Source organism: Mizuhopecten yessoensis, unplaced genomic scaffold (genome assembly GCF_002113885.1).
Source record: "Mizuhopecten yessoensis strain PY_sf001 unplaced genomic scaffold, ASM211388v2 scaffold9651, whole genome shotgun sequence".
NCBI lineage: Eukaryota > Metazoa > Mollusca > Bivalvia > Pectinida > Pectinidae > Mizuhopecten > Mizuhopecten yessoensis.
The window spans coordinates 210,221-227,836 of NW_018408154.1; the positions used below are offsets into that span (position 1 = coordinate 210,221).

General features: G+C 36.0%; 1 protein-coding gene across 1 annotated transcript in view; it reads right to left on the minus strand.

Moving 5' to 3' along the window:
- LOC110458544 (citron Rho-interacting kinase-like) overlaps nt 1-15,128 on the minus strand; it is a 61,349-nt gene extending 46,221 nt beyond the window's left edge. The window contains exons 1-19 of the mRNA XM_021510294.1: nt 15,062-15,128; nt 14,147-14,387; nt 13,397-13,572; nt 12,824-12,972; nt 11,959-12,054; nt 11,462-11,555; nt 10,917-11,129; nt 10,345-10,498; nt 9,717-9,903; nt 8,373-8,688; nt 7,768-7,895; nt 6,556-6,718; nt 5,908-6,033; nt 4,974-5,081; nt 4,371-4,445; nt 3,781-3,864; nt 3,361-3,486; nt 2,736-2,819; nt 1,061-1,177 (exon numbers count right to left, since the gene is read on the minus strand). Of these exons, the coding sequence (XP_021365969.1) occupies nt 1,061-1,177; nt 2,736-2,819; nt 3,361-3,486; nt 3,781-3,864; nt 4,371-4,445; nt 4,974-5,081; nt 5,908-6,033; nt 6,556-6,718; nt 7,768-7,895; nt 8,373-8,688; nt 9,717-9,903; nt 10,345-10,498; nt 10,917-11,129; nt 11,462-11,555; nt 11,959-12,054; nt 12,824-12,972; nt 13,397-13,572; nt 14,147-14,345 (2,595 nt within the window). The 5' untranslated portion in view covers nt 14,346-14,387; nt 15,062-15,128. The remainder of the gene's footprint in view (nt 1-1,060; nt 1,178-2,735; nt 2,820-3,360; nt 3,487-3,780; nt 3,865-4,370; nt 4,446-4,973; nt 5,082-5,907; nt 6,034-6,555; nt 6,719-7,767; nt 7,896-8,372; nt 8,689-9,716; nt 9,904-10,344; nt 10,499-10,916; nt 11,130-11,461; nt 11,556-11,958; nt 12,055-12,823; nt 12,973-13,396; nt 13,573-14,146; nt 14,388-15,061) is intronic.
- Between the last annotated feature and the right edge of the window lie 2,488 nt (nt 15,129-17,616).

Genomic DNA, 17,616 nt, shown 5'->3' on the forward strand with positions numbered 1-17,616 from the left:
ACCTGTGACCTTGAATGTCGAACAAGGACATTATAATATTAGGTTGAACAGAGTTTATAGTCTTCCAACCCCGCATGCATCTGGCAAAATATCATTACCCTGGACCCTTTGGTTATACACAACAAATCATTTAAAGATTTGAAAATATATTGACCACTGTGACCTTGAATATGGGCGACGGGTCATTCACTCGGTAGTCCTTCATCCCAGCATGTTAATGGCCAAATATCATCACCTTTGGCCTTTCGTTTATTAAGAAGTCATTCAATGGTTTTAAACATATTTAACCCCTGTGACCTTGAATATATATGTCAAGGTCGTTCATTTGTTTTTGGTAGTCCTTCAACCCAGCATGTTACTGGCATAATCCTAGGCCTCTTGGTTATTCAGAAGAAGTTGTTTAAAAGGTTTAGAAAATATTTGACCCCTGTGACCTTTAAAAAAGAGGAAGGTCATTCATTTGAACAAACTTTATAGCCCTTCATCCCAGCATTATACTAGCCAAATATCATCACCCTAGGCCTATTGGTTATTCAGAAGTTGTTTAAATGTTTTAAACATATTTGCCCTCTGTGAACTTGAATATAAGTCAATGTCATTTCGGCCAGGTGAGCTAAAAACCTCTTTTAACCAGAAAATCAAAGAAAACACTGCCAGTTTTTGCTTTTATCAAGAATTTTAACTTGTTCCATGAGATGATATTATATGGTACAATGGAATGAAAATGTATGTGATGGTAATTACATTGGATATCAGCCTGAGTATAAGATAAAAGTGGTTGAAATACATTCATCATTTACCAGATCTGACAGTTTCACAGCACTGTCTTTACTTCACAGATTGTATAATGAACCATTCCATGGTGTAATCTTCAGTCAAAATTCTGTTTCCATGATATAATTAGATTTTAACACATCTAAAATATCTTCTTCACAAACAACAAATGAGAACAAATTGAAAGGATGAGAGGAAAGGAATTGAAAAACAAGAAAGCAAAGGGAAAACAATGAAGCACCAAAGCCTTTTCCAACCCATGCACTACATGCAGTTTTATACCTACCCTCTCAAGCTCCGCAACTTTGAAGGTTTTGTTATCTGCCTCCTCCTGGAACTTAATTACGTCAGCAAGCAAATGTCTCCTCTCCGTGCGCAAAAGCTCAACATCGGCTTCCAGGTCCTTCAACCCCAAACATCAGTCAGTTTCATCAACATATTTTTATCTACATTATCATCCTCAGATTTATATTCTACTTAATCATCCTCACATTTATCTACTTAATCATCCTCACATTTATCTAGTCTAACACTGGTTACTTTATACATTTATAGCCCTTGTTGTAGGAAAACATGATTCTTTGTTTCTCCGTGATTAATCATGATACGCAGGGCAAAGCCTGAGTGACACAGAATTAATCAAGGAGAAACAAAGAAACATACAAACTGGTTATAAATATCCTATCACTCCGAAATAAAACAATACTACAATAGTTAAGACGATCAGATTGATGCCCCATCTTTGTCGTCTATTCTAGTCACTTAGAACTTGGTTGTGGTGGCTATTGCCGATTTTCCTAAAGAGGCGCTTAATAGGGAAATATGAGCGAGGAAAGGTGAGTTTGTGAGGGTGACACGATGTTTCACTTCCCCTTTATGTGATTAATGTTATACACATGTTATATAGATGAGGTATACTAATATCTTTTTGCTGCACTTGAACACATTTAAATAAGTCAATCATGTTTTTATCTCGACTCCATTGTAGCAGTTTTAACCGAGTGCCACTAAACATTGTTGTTCTACTAGTTGAACGTAACAACGGTGGTCCAAATGGCAATGGTTTGGCCACTTTTGCTGTATTTGTAAGGCTGCTACTACTGTGAATAATAAGCATGTCAAACATAGTATTCTGTTGAAGTATACTTTTGTGAAAGCCCCATAATGGAAATTGAAAACACAATTGTGGAAACGGAACTGTCGGACTACTTTAAAAATACTGATATACTAGGGGTGTGGGGGATCATATCCGGCCTCATCGGGTATTTATGATTAGTTGTTATATTCATAACCCGGAATAAATGAAATACGCAAATTTGAAATTTCAAGTTCATTCGACAACTGGTTTAGAAGATATGACATTACAAAGTGAGACATAAACGCGCATTTTCATGATAAAATGCGACAATATCGTCTGTTGTTTTTATTTGGTTGAAAATTGGCCCTTTTGAGGGAAATCAACAAAACACTTTTCAATTTTCGAAAGCGTTCACATGCAACAAACAAATAAATATTTCATGTACTTAAACATTATCATACCAGTGTTTATTCGTAGAAAGAAATTTTGTTTGCCACATACAGAGGCTTTCATTCCTGCATGTTAACTAGCCAAAACACCAAATTTTGGCCATTTCTGCATAGCAACGCAGTTCGTTGCTATGATAGGGCATCTACATATGCGCATTAGAAAAAACCTGCACCAAGAAAGATAGCCCCAATTAACCAATATGATGTTTATAACAGAAATGGGCAAATAAATTCAAGATGAAATTTTCACTTTTTATGAGGCCAAAAATGACCCATAACGCCACAAGTCTTTTATCATCAATATATGCAATATATCTTAGTTCATTGGTATGAATTAATTATGTATAATACATTATGCTGTTATCTATATATATGTCTTGCTATGAACTGTTGATAAGTAGTCTCCACTGCTGCATGAGACATGAGTTACCTACCTTGACTCTCTTCTCTACCAGGGAGGTGTGTTTAGTCTTTTCGTCCTCATCCTGGCTCACTTGTTTCACATTCTCACTAAGATCCTGGCAAAGTGAAAAGGAATTGGCTTCAAAAATCTGGCTACATAATTGAACATTGTTGCAAAAGTCCTGGAAAAAAAGATAATGCACAACTTTTGAAGAGGAAAAAACCCACTGTATGGCCAATTAAAATATGATTTCATGTTGAATCATACCAGTGATTTGTGTGCCTACCTGAAGTATCTGCTTTCATACAAGTGAGCTCAGTGCTGCTTTCATGCCAGTGAGCTCAGTGCTGCTTTCATGCCAGTGAGCTCAGTGCTGCTTTCATGCCAGTGAGCTCATTGCTGCTTTCTTGCTAGTGAGCTCAGTGCTGCTTTCATGCCAGTGATCTCAGTGCCTACCTGTAGTCTATGCTACCATACCAGTGAGCTCAGTGCCTACCTGTAGTCTGTGCTACCATACCAATGGGCTCAGTGCCTACCTGTAGTCTGTGCTACCATACCAGTGAGCTCAGTGCCTACCTGTAGTCTGTGCTACCATACCAATGGGCTCAGTGCCTACCTGTAGTCTGTGCTACCATACCAATGGGCTCAGTGCCTACCTGTAGTCTCTGCTTTAGCTGTTTGGCTTCCTCCTGATAGAACCGCACTTGATGAGCAAGACTGTGTTTGGATTTCTCCGAGGTCTTCAGCTCCTGTAGCAGTGTGTCCATCTCTCGCTGTAGTTGCTAATAAAAGACAAAGATAAACAAGTTTTCAGCTAAAATATTGTATCTGCCAACATGAATGAAAGCAAAACTCCTTCACTCGTATACTATAAGAGCAGTAAGGCATGTATGAGAGAATTGTTCAATGCAACCAAGATGAGGCATGGCAATAAGATTCCTTTACCTTAAAATTTTGCAACAGTTATGCACTTCTTTATAAGACATTAACATGGCAGTCTGGTGTTTTGAAATCTTGAAACAATGTGCAAATTCTAAATGTACACATGAAAACCTATTGTTATTTTCTACACCTACATCTATGGTCTCCTGGAAGCCATCTTCCTTTTCCCTCCATTCCTCTGCCTGATTGTCCAGCATTGTCACATGCTGTTCCAGCTCCTGTGTTACACAAACAGATTGTTAATTACTTATATTTAATCCATCACCTACAACCTTTCACATTTAATATTAAACTTATCTAAAGTAAACAAGTATTTATTTTGTTAAAATTTATTATACAAAAGTACTTTTTACAATATGAATAAATTAGGGGCTGTTCCATAATTAATCATATGGGGAGGTGAGAGGCACCTGTATACATGTGTTATAGTGTGTTTTAAAACCAGATCTGCCTACTATTCCTGTGTTAGATCATTTTTAATATTTGATGGGTGGTAAGTAAGGTCTCTGAAAAAGTGTCTCTCTGTAGTTATTTCTGAAACAACCCTAAATCATTTCCACCAAAAACCCAATCTACATCAAAGACAACACAAATCCATCCATGAGTCAGAAATAGGAACATGGTCCTGAGTGAACTTATCTATATATCAAAATTACATACAAATTTAGGAAGTGATATTGAGGGTTTTAGTATAACCGGTACATTGAAAAGATTTACAACCTACCTCAATTCGTCTTTTCCTATTTTCAGAATCCTTACTTTCCTGCATTGGACAAGACTTCAGCCACACTCTCAGCTCCTGTAGATAAGTGATTAGGTAAAATTTAAACGTTAAAGGACATATAAGACTTCCTTTAAATGCCATTATTGATTATTCACCAACATCACAGCTACTTTCTTTGTCCATCTCGGTCATCAAAAACTCTTCAGAGACAATTTTTTGTTTTACACCACACCTACTTCAAATGAAAATGTGCAGTCTTGTCTAATCACTTTATACACCAAAGGTTTTCTTTATTAATGTTTCAATATTCATGGATTTACAAATCATAGAAAGATATGGACTGCAAAAGAGATACAACTTAGACAAACATTAAAAAATAGAAGCTCCTCAGCAATTACACACACCAGTGTGCTTTTTAATACAAAACATTTGGAGGAGAAAGAGAATGTTTTGCTTCCTTAATAATTTCATACAATAAAGCTAGGGTTACACTAGTTTCCTTGAAAATCTGAACAACCGTGAAAAATGTCAAATCTGCCTCGTAATAAATTACAGGTGCATGTCTACATGCCATCTGATGATAATTAGGCTTGAACAGTTTACCATTTTGTCTATGAGGCCGCCCCCATCTACACGTCGGAGTAGTTCCTGTTCCCGCTCCATGAAATCCTTTTCCTGTAGCTGGTAGACCTCCAACAGTTCTTCCATCTCCTACAACACACGATTACAAGGTCTGCTAGTGTGCACATCTAACTAGCACCAGGCACATGGTTCTTATAGTTTGTAAAGGAAGAAAGCACACATACAAATACAGAAACTTAGGCCATAAAAACTTAATTGTTGGATTCTAAGGCCTGCAAGCGTCAAATTTTTACCCATCGCATCGCTGTTTTTATCGACAAATTGAAAAAGAAAAATAGGAAGATGCGGTAAAAAACTGTGGGGAAGAAAATCTGGATTTAATCACCTACGTCAGATTCGACTAATGGTCTCTAAAATGGCATCTCGTTAGCTCTTTAATGAAACGGCACAATTGACATCAAGCGTCTTGCCATGGCCTTGCAGCTAATTTCAGTACTGATATCTTGTTGTTTAACAGTGCTTTTACCGTGGAATGTCATCGGCAGGTACAGTCATGGCTGCATCTTTGCTGATCTATACAAGAATCCCTCCGGGGGGAGGGGGGAGACCCTCAGATTGGACTTTTACGGCCAAATATGTTGATCGTGCATGCATCGTTAGAATGGGACGAAGTAAAATCGAAAGTTTCGACCGAATTATTGCCACAGCAGTGGTGGTTGAATCTGTTTCATTATTTGGCAGATATATCAAATCAGAAATAACAGACAACACATGTACACCTGTTGTAGTACAATAGTCAGGACATGATATGTATATTCAAAAGAGAACTACATGTAGAATGCTCTACCACAATATGCCCAATATCTCCAGTACCAGTATATATTGCAGGCTGGACCTTCCCATTTTGATGTATCACACACTTACCTGGACCTTCCCATTTTGATGTATCACTTACCTGGAGCTTTATGTTAAGAGTCATCACTTCCATGTTTTTTCCTTCTATCTTATGTCTCCATGCCTCATTTCTTTTCTCCATACTTGAAACATCTCGCTTCATACCATCAAGGGACTTTCGTTGTTCCTACAAAACAATAACATACACATTGACTAGCAGTACATAGTGCTTCATTTCTGTTAATAGTGTGTATCAAAGGAAAATGTGATATAAGTGATATAAACAGGCATATCAAAGGAAAATGTGATATAAGTGATATAAACAGGCATATCAGAGGAAAATGTGATGCAAGTGATATAAACAGGCATATCAAAGGAAAATGTGATGTAAGTGATATAAACAGGCATATCAAAGGAAAATGTGATATAAGTGATATAAACAGGCATATCAGAGGAAAATGTGATGTAAGTGACATAAACAGGCATATCAGAGGGAAATGTGACATCAAGTGAAATGTGATATTAGCTAGAGCATCAGAAGAAAATGTCATATTAAGTGAAATGAGATATTCATACAATATCGCTTTTTAATGTTTATTTTTGGGATGGTCCTTTGCACCATCTAGCTGTATCTATAAATTTGGCACTTGTTTTTTGACATGACTTCAACTTTTTCTAGCTGTGATTTAAACATTAGTTAATGCCTTACCTTATCTAGCTTCCGTTGTAGTTTGGATATTTGGTCTTGTTGACTTTCAATCTGTTCCCTGCATAGTGCTAGTTGTTTTTCTCGGCTCTTGAGTTTTGTCCGCAGGTTACACTTATCCTGCTCCAGTTCAACAACCATGTCCTGTATCTCTTCCATCTCCGACCTAAATACAAGCAACGACATAAAACGATACAAAGTTCAACAACCATGTCCTGTGTCTCTTCCATCTCCGACCTAAATACAAGCAACGACATAAAACAATACAAAGTTCAACAACCATGTCCTGTATCTCTTCCATCTCCGACCTAAATACAAGCAACGACATAAAACAATACGCTGAATCCTCAACACCAGTATCAAGATTATTCAATTTATACACCATAATCAATACAGTTCACAGCATGTAGATTCCCTCCTTCTGTGTAAAGTAACCCTATCTTGTGGACTTTGTATATCACTCTGTAACAGTAAGTGGATGTCTTCTTTGATTCAAAGGTTATATCCCTTTTGTGTATGTTGTCCCAGTTGTAAGTTTGTTGCCTCTCCTTGCTTGAGTAGTTTTTCCATATCATGAATGTAAAAGCCTTAAAACTCAACTTGCAGATTTTATCTCTAAGCACATACTTCTGTATATCAAATACAGATTAAATTGTATAGTGTGTATCCTTGGAAAAAGTTGTCTCCTTTAGTGAATGTTTTCTACCTTGGTTAGATTGTCTCCCCTCAGAATGAAAACATAGCCGACACACTAAATTTGTAGAATTCCATTTGTTATAACATGTAAATGTACTAGTGAGTTTCAGCTACAGTGGTGTACTTCCTCTGTTATAGAGTATGTATCCTTTCTGTACGTTATCTCACCTGGGCCGTTTTTGTTTATCGCGATGCAAACGGTTGAACCTGTTGGACCAGAGTTGTTCTTTTATGAAACAAGATTGGACCCAGCAATCTGAGGCTGCTTTCAGGCGAGCCTTGACCAAGCCTTGCAAGGCCTGCATAAACTTTTACCTGTTGTTCCGCATAAATGAACAGGCCCCTAATGTAGATTACGTAGGTTGTCTCCCTTGTGAGTTGGTTGTCTCCTTTTTGAGTTGGTTGTCTCCCTTATGAGTTGGTTGTCTCCCTTGTGAGTTGGTTGTCTCCCTGTGGTGTTTGGTAAGTACTTGGTGTATATTGTTAAAACTTTGGTCAGATGTAAAGTTGAAACTGTACCTGTGGATCTCGGTCTCTATCTGGTCGGCCTCTGTCTGCATGTCCTTAACATCAACCAACAGATTTTCGGCCTTCAGCTCCAGCTGGTCTCTCTCGTGTAGTGCTACCTCCAGCTGCTCCTTCCAATCCTGTCAATTAATTGTGTACTTCAAAATTAGTGATTCTCTAACATCACATCACTTCCATCCAAAACTCTAAATACCAAATATTTGGAAGTAGCTCTTTTTCCTTCTTTGTAATCAACTCTATTCAAGTTCACCAAAAACAGTCAGTCATAAAGACGATCATGTAACACACATTGTATTAGTCTTTATCTATTATAACAACAAATGTCATCAAAAATATATAGAGACTACTGAATTATAACCATTATTACCTGGACCTTCCCATTTTGATGTATCACACACTTACCTGGACCTTCCCATTTTGAGGTATCACACACTTACCTAATAAACATTATTAGAACTTAAATTAGGGTTTTTCCTGCTCATGTCTTAATACTGGTATTTTTTTGGGGGATAAACAGTAAACAGGCAGTTACACCCAGTGGAAATAGTAAAATTAAGAATAGATGAATCAAACAATAGCATGAAACTGTAACTCACCTCAGATCTCTCTACATATCTCTGAAGGTCAACCTGGAGTCCTTCGTTCTCTATATTCAATCGGCAGAGCTCGTCATCTTTCTCCTGTCCCTTAAATTTAAGTCGCTCCACTTCGGCCTTTAGTCGACACTCTGTTTCCTCCAGTTTGTGACAGTCCTCCTTCAATGTCTGTAGTTCTGCGACCTTCACAGTGAGGGTGACCTGAAGGTCAGTATGTCCAGGACTGTGTGGAGCCCTGGCAGGGGCAAGGTATTCTGTCTCAGTTGAGGAAAAGTCAGTCTCCGATGATGAGTCTGACCCACTGCAACACTTAATACTGAAATAGTAATCAACAATTTTTATATTTCTACTGGATTTTTTTAGATTTCAATTTGGCGTAGCTGAATGATGAACCTGGGCTATTACAGAGGTATCACAGATGTTATTTTTTACCTGATAAAAAAAACCCAAGAATTCCACAGGAGTGGATACATGTCTCGTCGCCTGCTCAGCGCTTTTAGTAAGAAAAGTGTTTTGGCTTGAGTTATGGCGTAAACAGATATGCCAAAACGAGGAAAGTTGAAGTTCAACAGAAAAACCTGTAATATATGTTGAACATTATTGCTTCTAGCATTACTGTACAAAATTTGAAAGGAATTGATTAAAAAATTAAAAAGTTCTTGCATTTACTACACAATGCCCTTATTTAGCAATAAAATGGGCATAACTCCACAAAAAATACACGTAAACTTCTGAAATTTGAACTTGTTCAAGCTATATTGGTATGCAATATGTCTACCAAGTTTGAGTTCAATCAACCCAAGGGAACTCAAGACAGCGACAAAGTAATACCTATATGTCGCCTCGCGTTGCTGGTGACACAAACATGGCTGATCTGGCATCAGATTGGTTAAAATCCCTTTATCTCCAAAACAGTTTGTGGTATAGAATTTTGTTATGAATACCAAAATAGTGTATCTTTTTGTCACCAGTGGCAAATTACAATTCATAAATACCATGGCACTAAAATAGTGATGAAAACTTTATTATTCGAAACTATTAAATATAGGCTTAGTATTATCTTCTAACATGTCCACCTTTGCTGTTAAGTTCGGGAACATATCATTCAACATTTGTTATCCAATGGAGCCTGGTGAAAGTTAATAATTTGTAAATTGTTTCTCATCATCAAGAGGTCAAAGGTACAGCGATACCTTTAAACTGTTACATAACGATTTCTAGTTTTCTACAGTGTTATTTAATTCCATATTTATATGCAACTGTAGAATTTAACTGATTTTCTGCCCTAAAACCTACAATTCCTGCTTTTCATATAAACAATCTGAACTTAACTACAATGCTTACTTTTTGGGTTGTCCGTCCTGGTTCTGTTTCCTGATATAAGTGAACCCTACAAAGGGCAGATCTTTTCCGGTAAACTCCTGAGGCTTCTGGAAATCCTCAAACGTTGGCTGGTATCGCACCCTCTCCAGTTCCTCGAAGTTGGAGGTATCATCCAGACACGACAGGTGGGGCACAAACGGAGGCGTCTCTGTTACACAAATCTTACCGATAAGTTGTTGGGCCATGTACTCAGAACGTTGCTGTGATGCTTCAGCAAAACTAGAGTCTAAGTTCAAAATAGATACTCAAAACCGTGATCATAACAGCCATCTTTAATTTTACCCAAAATAAATTTTAAAATGGTGGCCATGGTGGCCTTTTCCTCAGGAAACCTAAAAACATATCTCATTATTCAAAATAGACCTTGAAGTGTTTGCGGTTTGTGCCTGTGCATCTCCATGACTGCTAACAGTTGGCTAGCATAAGTGATAGCAATATTCAGTTTTATACAGTTTTTATAACTTTAAAAAAAAGTCAAGATCAAGGACTAAATAAATTGGTGATATGTGTAAAAATTAAGACAGGCTTTACTCCTATAATTTTAGTCTGTACCTTCCAATCCAAACCAGTGCTCATTGCTAGCCTTTACCTTGTCGAATGTCATCCCAGTTAATGGAGCAAAAGAATTTGTGTTTGGTGATGTCCCTAAAGCTGAGACGATCATCCTTCTCCGCGAGGAGACTACGAATAAGGCTCACGCCAGACGAAGACACGTGGTGGTTCTCAGGGAATTTCAGGCATTTCTGTCAAACATACACTTCAGTTAAAAGACATTCTCAGAAAATCAAACTAAGGCTATAAGATAAAAGCATTCAACAACTTCAAATCTTAACAATATTGTTAGACAGCATCGTTAGCCTTGTTTTTATAGACAGCCTTTATCATTATGTATATGTTCTCTTGTCAATATAACCAAAATGTAGAATATATAGGATCTAGACTTTGAAGTCAGTCAATCAGAATCTTCAGTTTCAATTTTGAAGAGAACTTAACATATTTATACTGTTGTCAATGTAATGAAGGGTGTTGATCATAGAATCTAAAAGTTGAACTTGATCAGAATCTTGTTCCGAGGAACAGCCGTTGGAATCTACTCACTGGTTTAAAGTGTACACAAGAAATATTGAGATGGACACAAAAGTAATATGTCACTTAACTCACCTTGAAGTTCATGATATTGGAGTAGGTGACGACCATAGACCCACCCTCATCTGTGAAGGGAGTCTTGCCAAAGAGCATTTCATAGAGACAGATCCCGAGGGACCACCAGTCCACCTCTACACCACTGTTACTCTTACGCTGGTCATTGTTCATTGTGATGAGTAGTTCAGGAGACACATAATCTGGAGTTCCCACCGGCATTTGTGACGACACCTAGTGATTAAAAGCAGCTTGGTAGTGCACACTATTGATCAGTATATAGCAGGCTACTATTGTTATAGGTTTCAATATAATCATAAATCAATATGGACAGAACAAGAAATTATGCAAACACAGCTGTCAAGAAAAACTTCCAAATCTATATCTTTGCAGGACATTTTCAGAACCAGTGAAATCTATCCTCATGATGTGTCTTCCAGATTAAAAACTAGGTATTTATCAAACAGGAAATTCGCATTTGAAATAGACAGAGGTAAACAAAGAAAGCAAACTGCAGGAGATCATTTATTTTAGACAGATGAAACATTTTAAATATGATTACATACCAGTCCATCAGAAGATAGTTTGGCTGCAGAACCAAAATCTGCCAGTTTAACGTGACCCTGGCAGTCAAGCAATATATTCTCTGGCTTTACATCCCTGTAATAGAAAGTACACACTGGAAAGATTAAAACAGATTTCAAGCAAAACACACACAAAAATAGATACATAACAGCTATGTAATCTAAACATTTACTACATTGAATCAATATGGGCAAAACAAGAAATTATATGACCACAGTTTTTCAAGAAAAACTTCAAAACCTAAATCTTTGTGGCCACTGACTCTTCAAATAAATCATCGTCGCTAAAACAGATTAATTATTTTTGGACCTATTTCACTAATATAAAACAGATTTTCCAAAAATAAAGCTTAATAATTAATAAGAAAGTCAGATTAAAACAAAACGTTTAAAAGATTTAATCTATTGCAAATGATGTTTACACACTCCTGAACAGTATGTTTGCCATTCTGGAGTTACTTCAGTACTAACTTACTTACCTGTGAACATAGCCCATGTTATGTAAAGCATCTATTGACAATGTCATCTCTGCTAAGTAAAATCGGGCCATCGACTCTTCAAATATGTCATCATGTCTGAAACAGACATATGGCAATCATGGCTTTCAATAGCATAAAATAGTCTGTGAACTTCAGGTTTGAAATCCCGAGTTACAAAATACCAAATTCATAAAAAATGAGGGTTAACAACTTAACATTGACCAATTACCTGTACGTTTGCATCAATTTAAAAAAGATTGTAAAATGTTTGACAGTGCAAGTATATTTTATATGACTGACTTTTTTTTTTTTTTTAATTAAATAGCAAATTAATATGATTCAATTTAGCAATAAATGCGAACTGACTTATAAAACATTTGTAGCACCAAAACTGGACTAAATGTTTAACAATTATTGCTTCTGTACAAAAAACAACAACATCTAAAATAAATATATATATGTAAAGCTGGCTCATTTATGGGCTATTTCGGATATGAATGTGTATGTGGGACTGGTTCAGGGATGCACCGAAATAATTTCCAAAATTTGAATAGTACATATAGCTAGACCCCAGATAAAAAGTAATTGTGGGTGGGGGTGTTACAAAAATGTGCCTCCTTCGGGTGTGCTATCAATTAGTGACAAAATCAAGTTGGCTACTGTTACAAAACAACAAGGTACAGGCTTAATGTAACACAGGAGTCACCAGCCATTATTTGAAGCATCAAGCTCACACTGCATGTTAAGTCATATTGAATTTCACACGGTCACAGTTCATTGAAAGCCCAGGTAATGGAGCTATTTGGACATACATGTAGTTTTTTGACACAAACGAAATCATGAACATTTCCTACACAAGTTTTACCTGGACAACAGAGTGAGGAGATCTCCTCCAGCGTGGAAGTCCATGACAAGATGGAGGTTGAGCGAGTCCTGGAAGGCATAGTGTAGACGTGTGATCCACGGACTGGTCGCCTTCGCCATGATGTCTCTCTCTTCCTCATAGAATGAAATCTAATGAAAACGGAACATTTTATTCTATAATTATGCAGTTATACTATATATGTCAAATTTATAAACCATTGATTAAAGAATAATGTGACACTGCAAAACAGTAAAACACTGTACAAAAGCTTCCTGGATTGACATACATCTGTATATCCCTAAGACAATTATTTTTTCACTGTACTGATTATGAAATGAAAAATAATATTTTCACAACCCCATACTCTAGTACAACTGCATAGCATTCATGATGATTGTCCTATAGTTATTAATTAAAACAAGTGAAAATGTACTTTGACTAGAACACCTTGATCATCTTTTGGTCATGGGACTAAAAATTGATTTTAAATATTATGTCGCTTGTGTATTTTACATGTGCAGGTCCTTAGGGCGAGATAAAGATTGAGTGCTCTGGTGTTGATAAAATCCTTACCTCCTGTTGGGCCAAGGTTTCATTCTTGCGTAGGATTTTCATGGCATACACGATGTCAGTACTCTTTTCCCTCACGACCAGTACTTCTCCAAAGTGTCCTCTTCCAATAGCATCTTTCACCTCAAAATCTGTTGCCCTGATTCGTATTTTCTTAATCTCACATATCGTCTTACCATCTACAGAAACAAACAAATTTGTCCTCCCCTAATAATACCTGGATCACCATGTCAACTGTAATATGGTTTGATCTTAATGTAATGGAGTCTGTTTCATTAAAACAATATACGATGTAAGAAATGGAAAGGCACTTTATAGAAAATATATAGTTGGGTGCACTTGACCAAAAAACAAATCAATGATATGCCATGCCGTTTTGGGTGAAAAACATTTTAAGAGTGCATCATTAATTGGGAGAATACAGACACAGGCATCGACTGAAGTCTAATCTTTTAATCATTGACAAAGATACGTATACAATATCAACTTTGACAGTTGTATCATCTGCTTTCCCTTACCATCCCATATATCTATCATATATGAACAGCCTTCAGCTTCCATGTTACAATATCGCTGAATGAAAATGTTCTGTTTTATAATTACATTACATAAAGTACACTACTGGTGAAATTTGACTTTTCAAATACACGTGTATACCCATACAAAATATTATACAACACTTTCAGGGATACATATATATCAGTTTTCTTTGAAAGAAAGCCTAACACTTTTAAAACATTTCTTCAGACTTACATTTCTTAACAAATGCTGCCACATGCTTGTTTTGCTTGACAAATTCATGTCCACATTCATCATACAGAGTGATAAGGGCATCTAAAAGTCCCTCCTTAGTAACAAGTGAGGTATGGATCTCGGACGTCTCCACATTGCCCTGTACCAGGTCATCCAACACACGGATGCGGTGACAGATTGAATCCAGGCTCATCTCCATCTCAACATCTGAAGACTTACCATGTCCGAAATATGAAAATTGCTGAAGAAAAAATAATCAAAACAAGATCATTTTTATTCATAGATAATAGTCAACAGCATCAATTAAAGCAATTTGCTTATTTGTCACTGTATTATTCATCAATTGAGTGTCTAACATACCTGTACTAAGTTTCCAAAATAATTATTTTCCTTAATTGTCCCCATCCCACATGTACTTATATCAAAGAAGCATTATGTAAGTCCATCACACAATATATAGTGTTTGCATTTGAAAGGAGCATTCGTGTTATAAGGCATTAAGGGCATTTCACTTACCGGCAGATCTACAGTACAGGTGAAAAATATAACAATTTCAAAGAGTAACGTTATACACTGTCCGTTTACTTTGGAGGCGTTAACATCTTTGAGAATAATCACTTTTAGAACTGTTTTAAGTCAAACTGAGTTAATGATAAGATCGAGTTGTCACTTCAGTATTGTCGTGATGTCAATGACAAGATCATTGACTCCAGTTTAATTTAGATAGAGAAAGTAGCCAAATATTGTAAACACTGTCAACAGGCGCACCTGTTATTCTTCGATTCATTCAGTTATTTCACAAAGCAATACACAATTACAATCTTTCACAACACAAAATCAAATATACACTATACATTATTTATCAACAAGCTATACAATGTAAGATCACATGCAATTTCTACATCTAGTTCAAACCTTTCTTCAAATCAAGCGCCATTTTTTATATGCACTCGCGAATTATTGTTTGCGCCATCTAGCGGATACGGTTAAACCGGTACTAGGTCAAAACCGACCCTCAATAATATTGCCCGGTGTAAAGTAAGACGATATAGGCCGTGCATTTTAGATAGCTTGTATAACGACATTTTAAAACAAATTAAAGAATGGCAATTTTCCAGGAGAGAAGTTCGGCAGTTTTCACCAGATTTTTCTAAGTATGAATAGGCCTACACAATCAGATAATTATGAAATTAAGGTAAAGTCTGGTTAAAAGGAGCGTAGCTTTTGCTAATCTCTGATAATAGAGGACTCGAATGCGCCATATAACAAATTTTGTGCCAGTCAAGACAAAAATAGATATTTTTTCGGAGAAAGTATCAATTAAAAATTGTATTTCAATCTGAATGGATAACGCACCAACTAAAATCAAGCCTAAATTACTAATAGGGTATAATGTCCTATGTGTCTGTGGCTAAATGATTATATTATAGCACGTGATTGTAGTGTCGTAATTTAAAACATTTTTCAACATCCCAAATGCTTAACTGAAATGATTCGGTGAAAGTGATTTCCACATGTGATCGATGCTCCTACAGTTATACGATTTGAAATGATTTCAGAAAGATATTGAAAATGTCGTATAAAATATTCATAAAAAAAATGTATTTTTTCAGGAGAAATCTGAAAGCTGACAGATAATATATTATCTATGTGAAATTAATCTTGTTGATGGATTATAAGCTTAGAACTTCCGTTTATATTTTTTTCTAATAAATCCATTATCATTATAACCACTGATGAAGCAAGCTCCTGCCAACATATAATAGTCAGTAATCAAATCAAATCCATAAACAAAATCTTCCTCTGCATCTATTTAAATTTTCTACCGTGATAAATAACCAAATGTATCACAATTTACATTTAACGCCAGATTTTTTTAATTCCAAATGATTTATAGTAATCTCAAACTAATTTGTACGATATACTAATCTCAAACTAATTTTTACGATATACTAATCACAAACTAATTTGTACGATATACTAATCTCAAACTAATTTGCACGATATACTAATCTCAAACTAATTTGTATTTTTAAGCTGTTTAAATTTTAAAACATCTTATTTCGATTTGTGTATGATTGACATAAATTCATTTCAATAGTTGCAATCCTATCTAAACATTAACCGCCTACTTGCCGTTAATTCAAACAAAGTTAGACTCCTATCACGGACTTAGATAACCTAATTCCGTGCTCCTATTAAGCATTCGCCGATTTCAATAAATCGGGAGAGGGAGTTGGGTTGAGGGGTGTGTGGAGGGGGTAGTTACAATATACAAAATGGAGTAGATCCATAAAAAAAGAGTGTTTATGGTCTGGACTTCCTCGGATGGAGAATTTGCCGCTAGCACCGTGTTGAAATTTAGATGTTAAAAAACAAATTTCAACTTTAATTTGAAGACGGAAATTATAGGTTTAAATGAATAGCATCTCTTCCATTCACCAAGGCGAACGGGGTTCGATTCCCTGACTGACTTCAAATGTTTTGTTTGACGTAAATAGAGCAGTGTTAAAGGCATTTTCTCATTTCGATTTTTTTTCGAGCTTCGCCGAATGTGTTACACCACTATTTACAAACATTTGTGCATAAAAAAGGTTGGATATAAGATATGTAAACTTACTTCAGAGCGGTATTTCTACAGGTAAACAGATTTTACTAAAAAATGGTTTACCTGTAGAAATACTATGAAGTTAGTTTATAAATAGTGTTTTTTTTATGCGGAACTTAGATATTTTCAATATTAAAACTCATTGTCAATTAAAATGTTAGTTTTAGTTGTAGAGAGGGAAATATGGTGTTCTAAGAAGCTCATTATGTATAGATATATGAGGGTTTCACTACATATCTATAATATAGAAATGGGGTAGGCATATGGCTATTGCTGACGTTTCGAAATATATATATAACTCCTAATATATCAGAAATATCGGGGTTAAAAAGGAAATAAAGTTGTGTGGATGTCCAGATGTTTACAAACACGCTTCTTCTGTGATTATGGTGGTAAGAAATGTTACAGTGATATTCTTTATAAGCCTCATCTATACCGGCCTACATTATTTAATGTCCATTAAAAAAAACACCTTTCTTGCTTATATACGGTGTCAATAGCAACTCCGAAAAAGAAAACTTAATACAAACCAACTGTAATTAGGGTTAGGCAGGAAAAAACAAACAATTTCGAACCACAATTAACTCAGAGACGTATAACTGTATGACACTGACAATATCGATGCCAAATTGTTTTCGCGTTTGACTTCAAACAATCCAGATGTCTGTGAAACAGATTCATGGTTTAAACTGCTCAGTTAATATTTCATCATTGTTATTTCTTCTTTCTTACGTTCATTTATTCTTTATGCCAATTAATTTAAACATTAACTTTTCCATTGACAAGCTAGCATCCTTGACTTAGTAGTTTGACCAGGGCAGTTTTTAACGGGGGCATATTTTTTACGGAAGCCGGAACATTT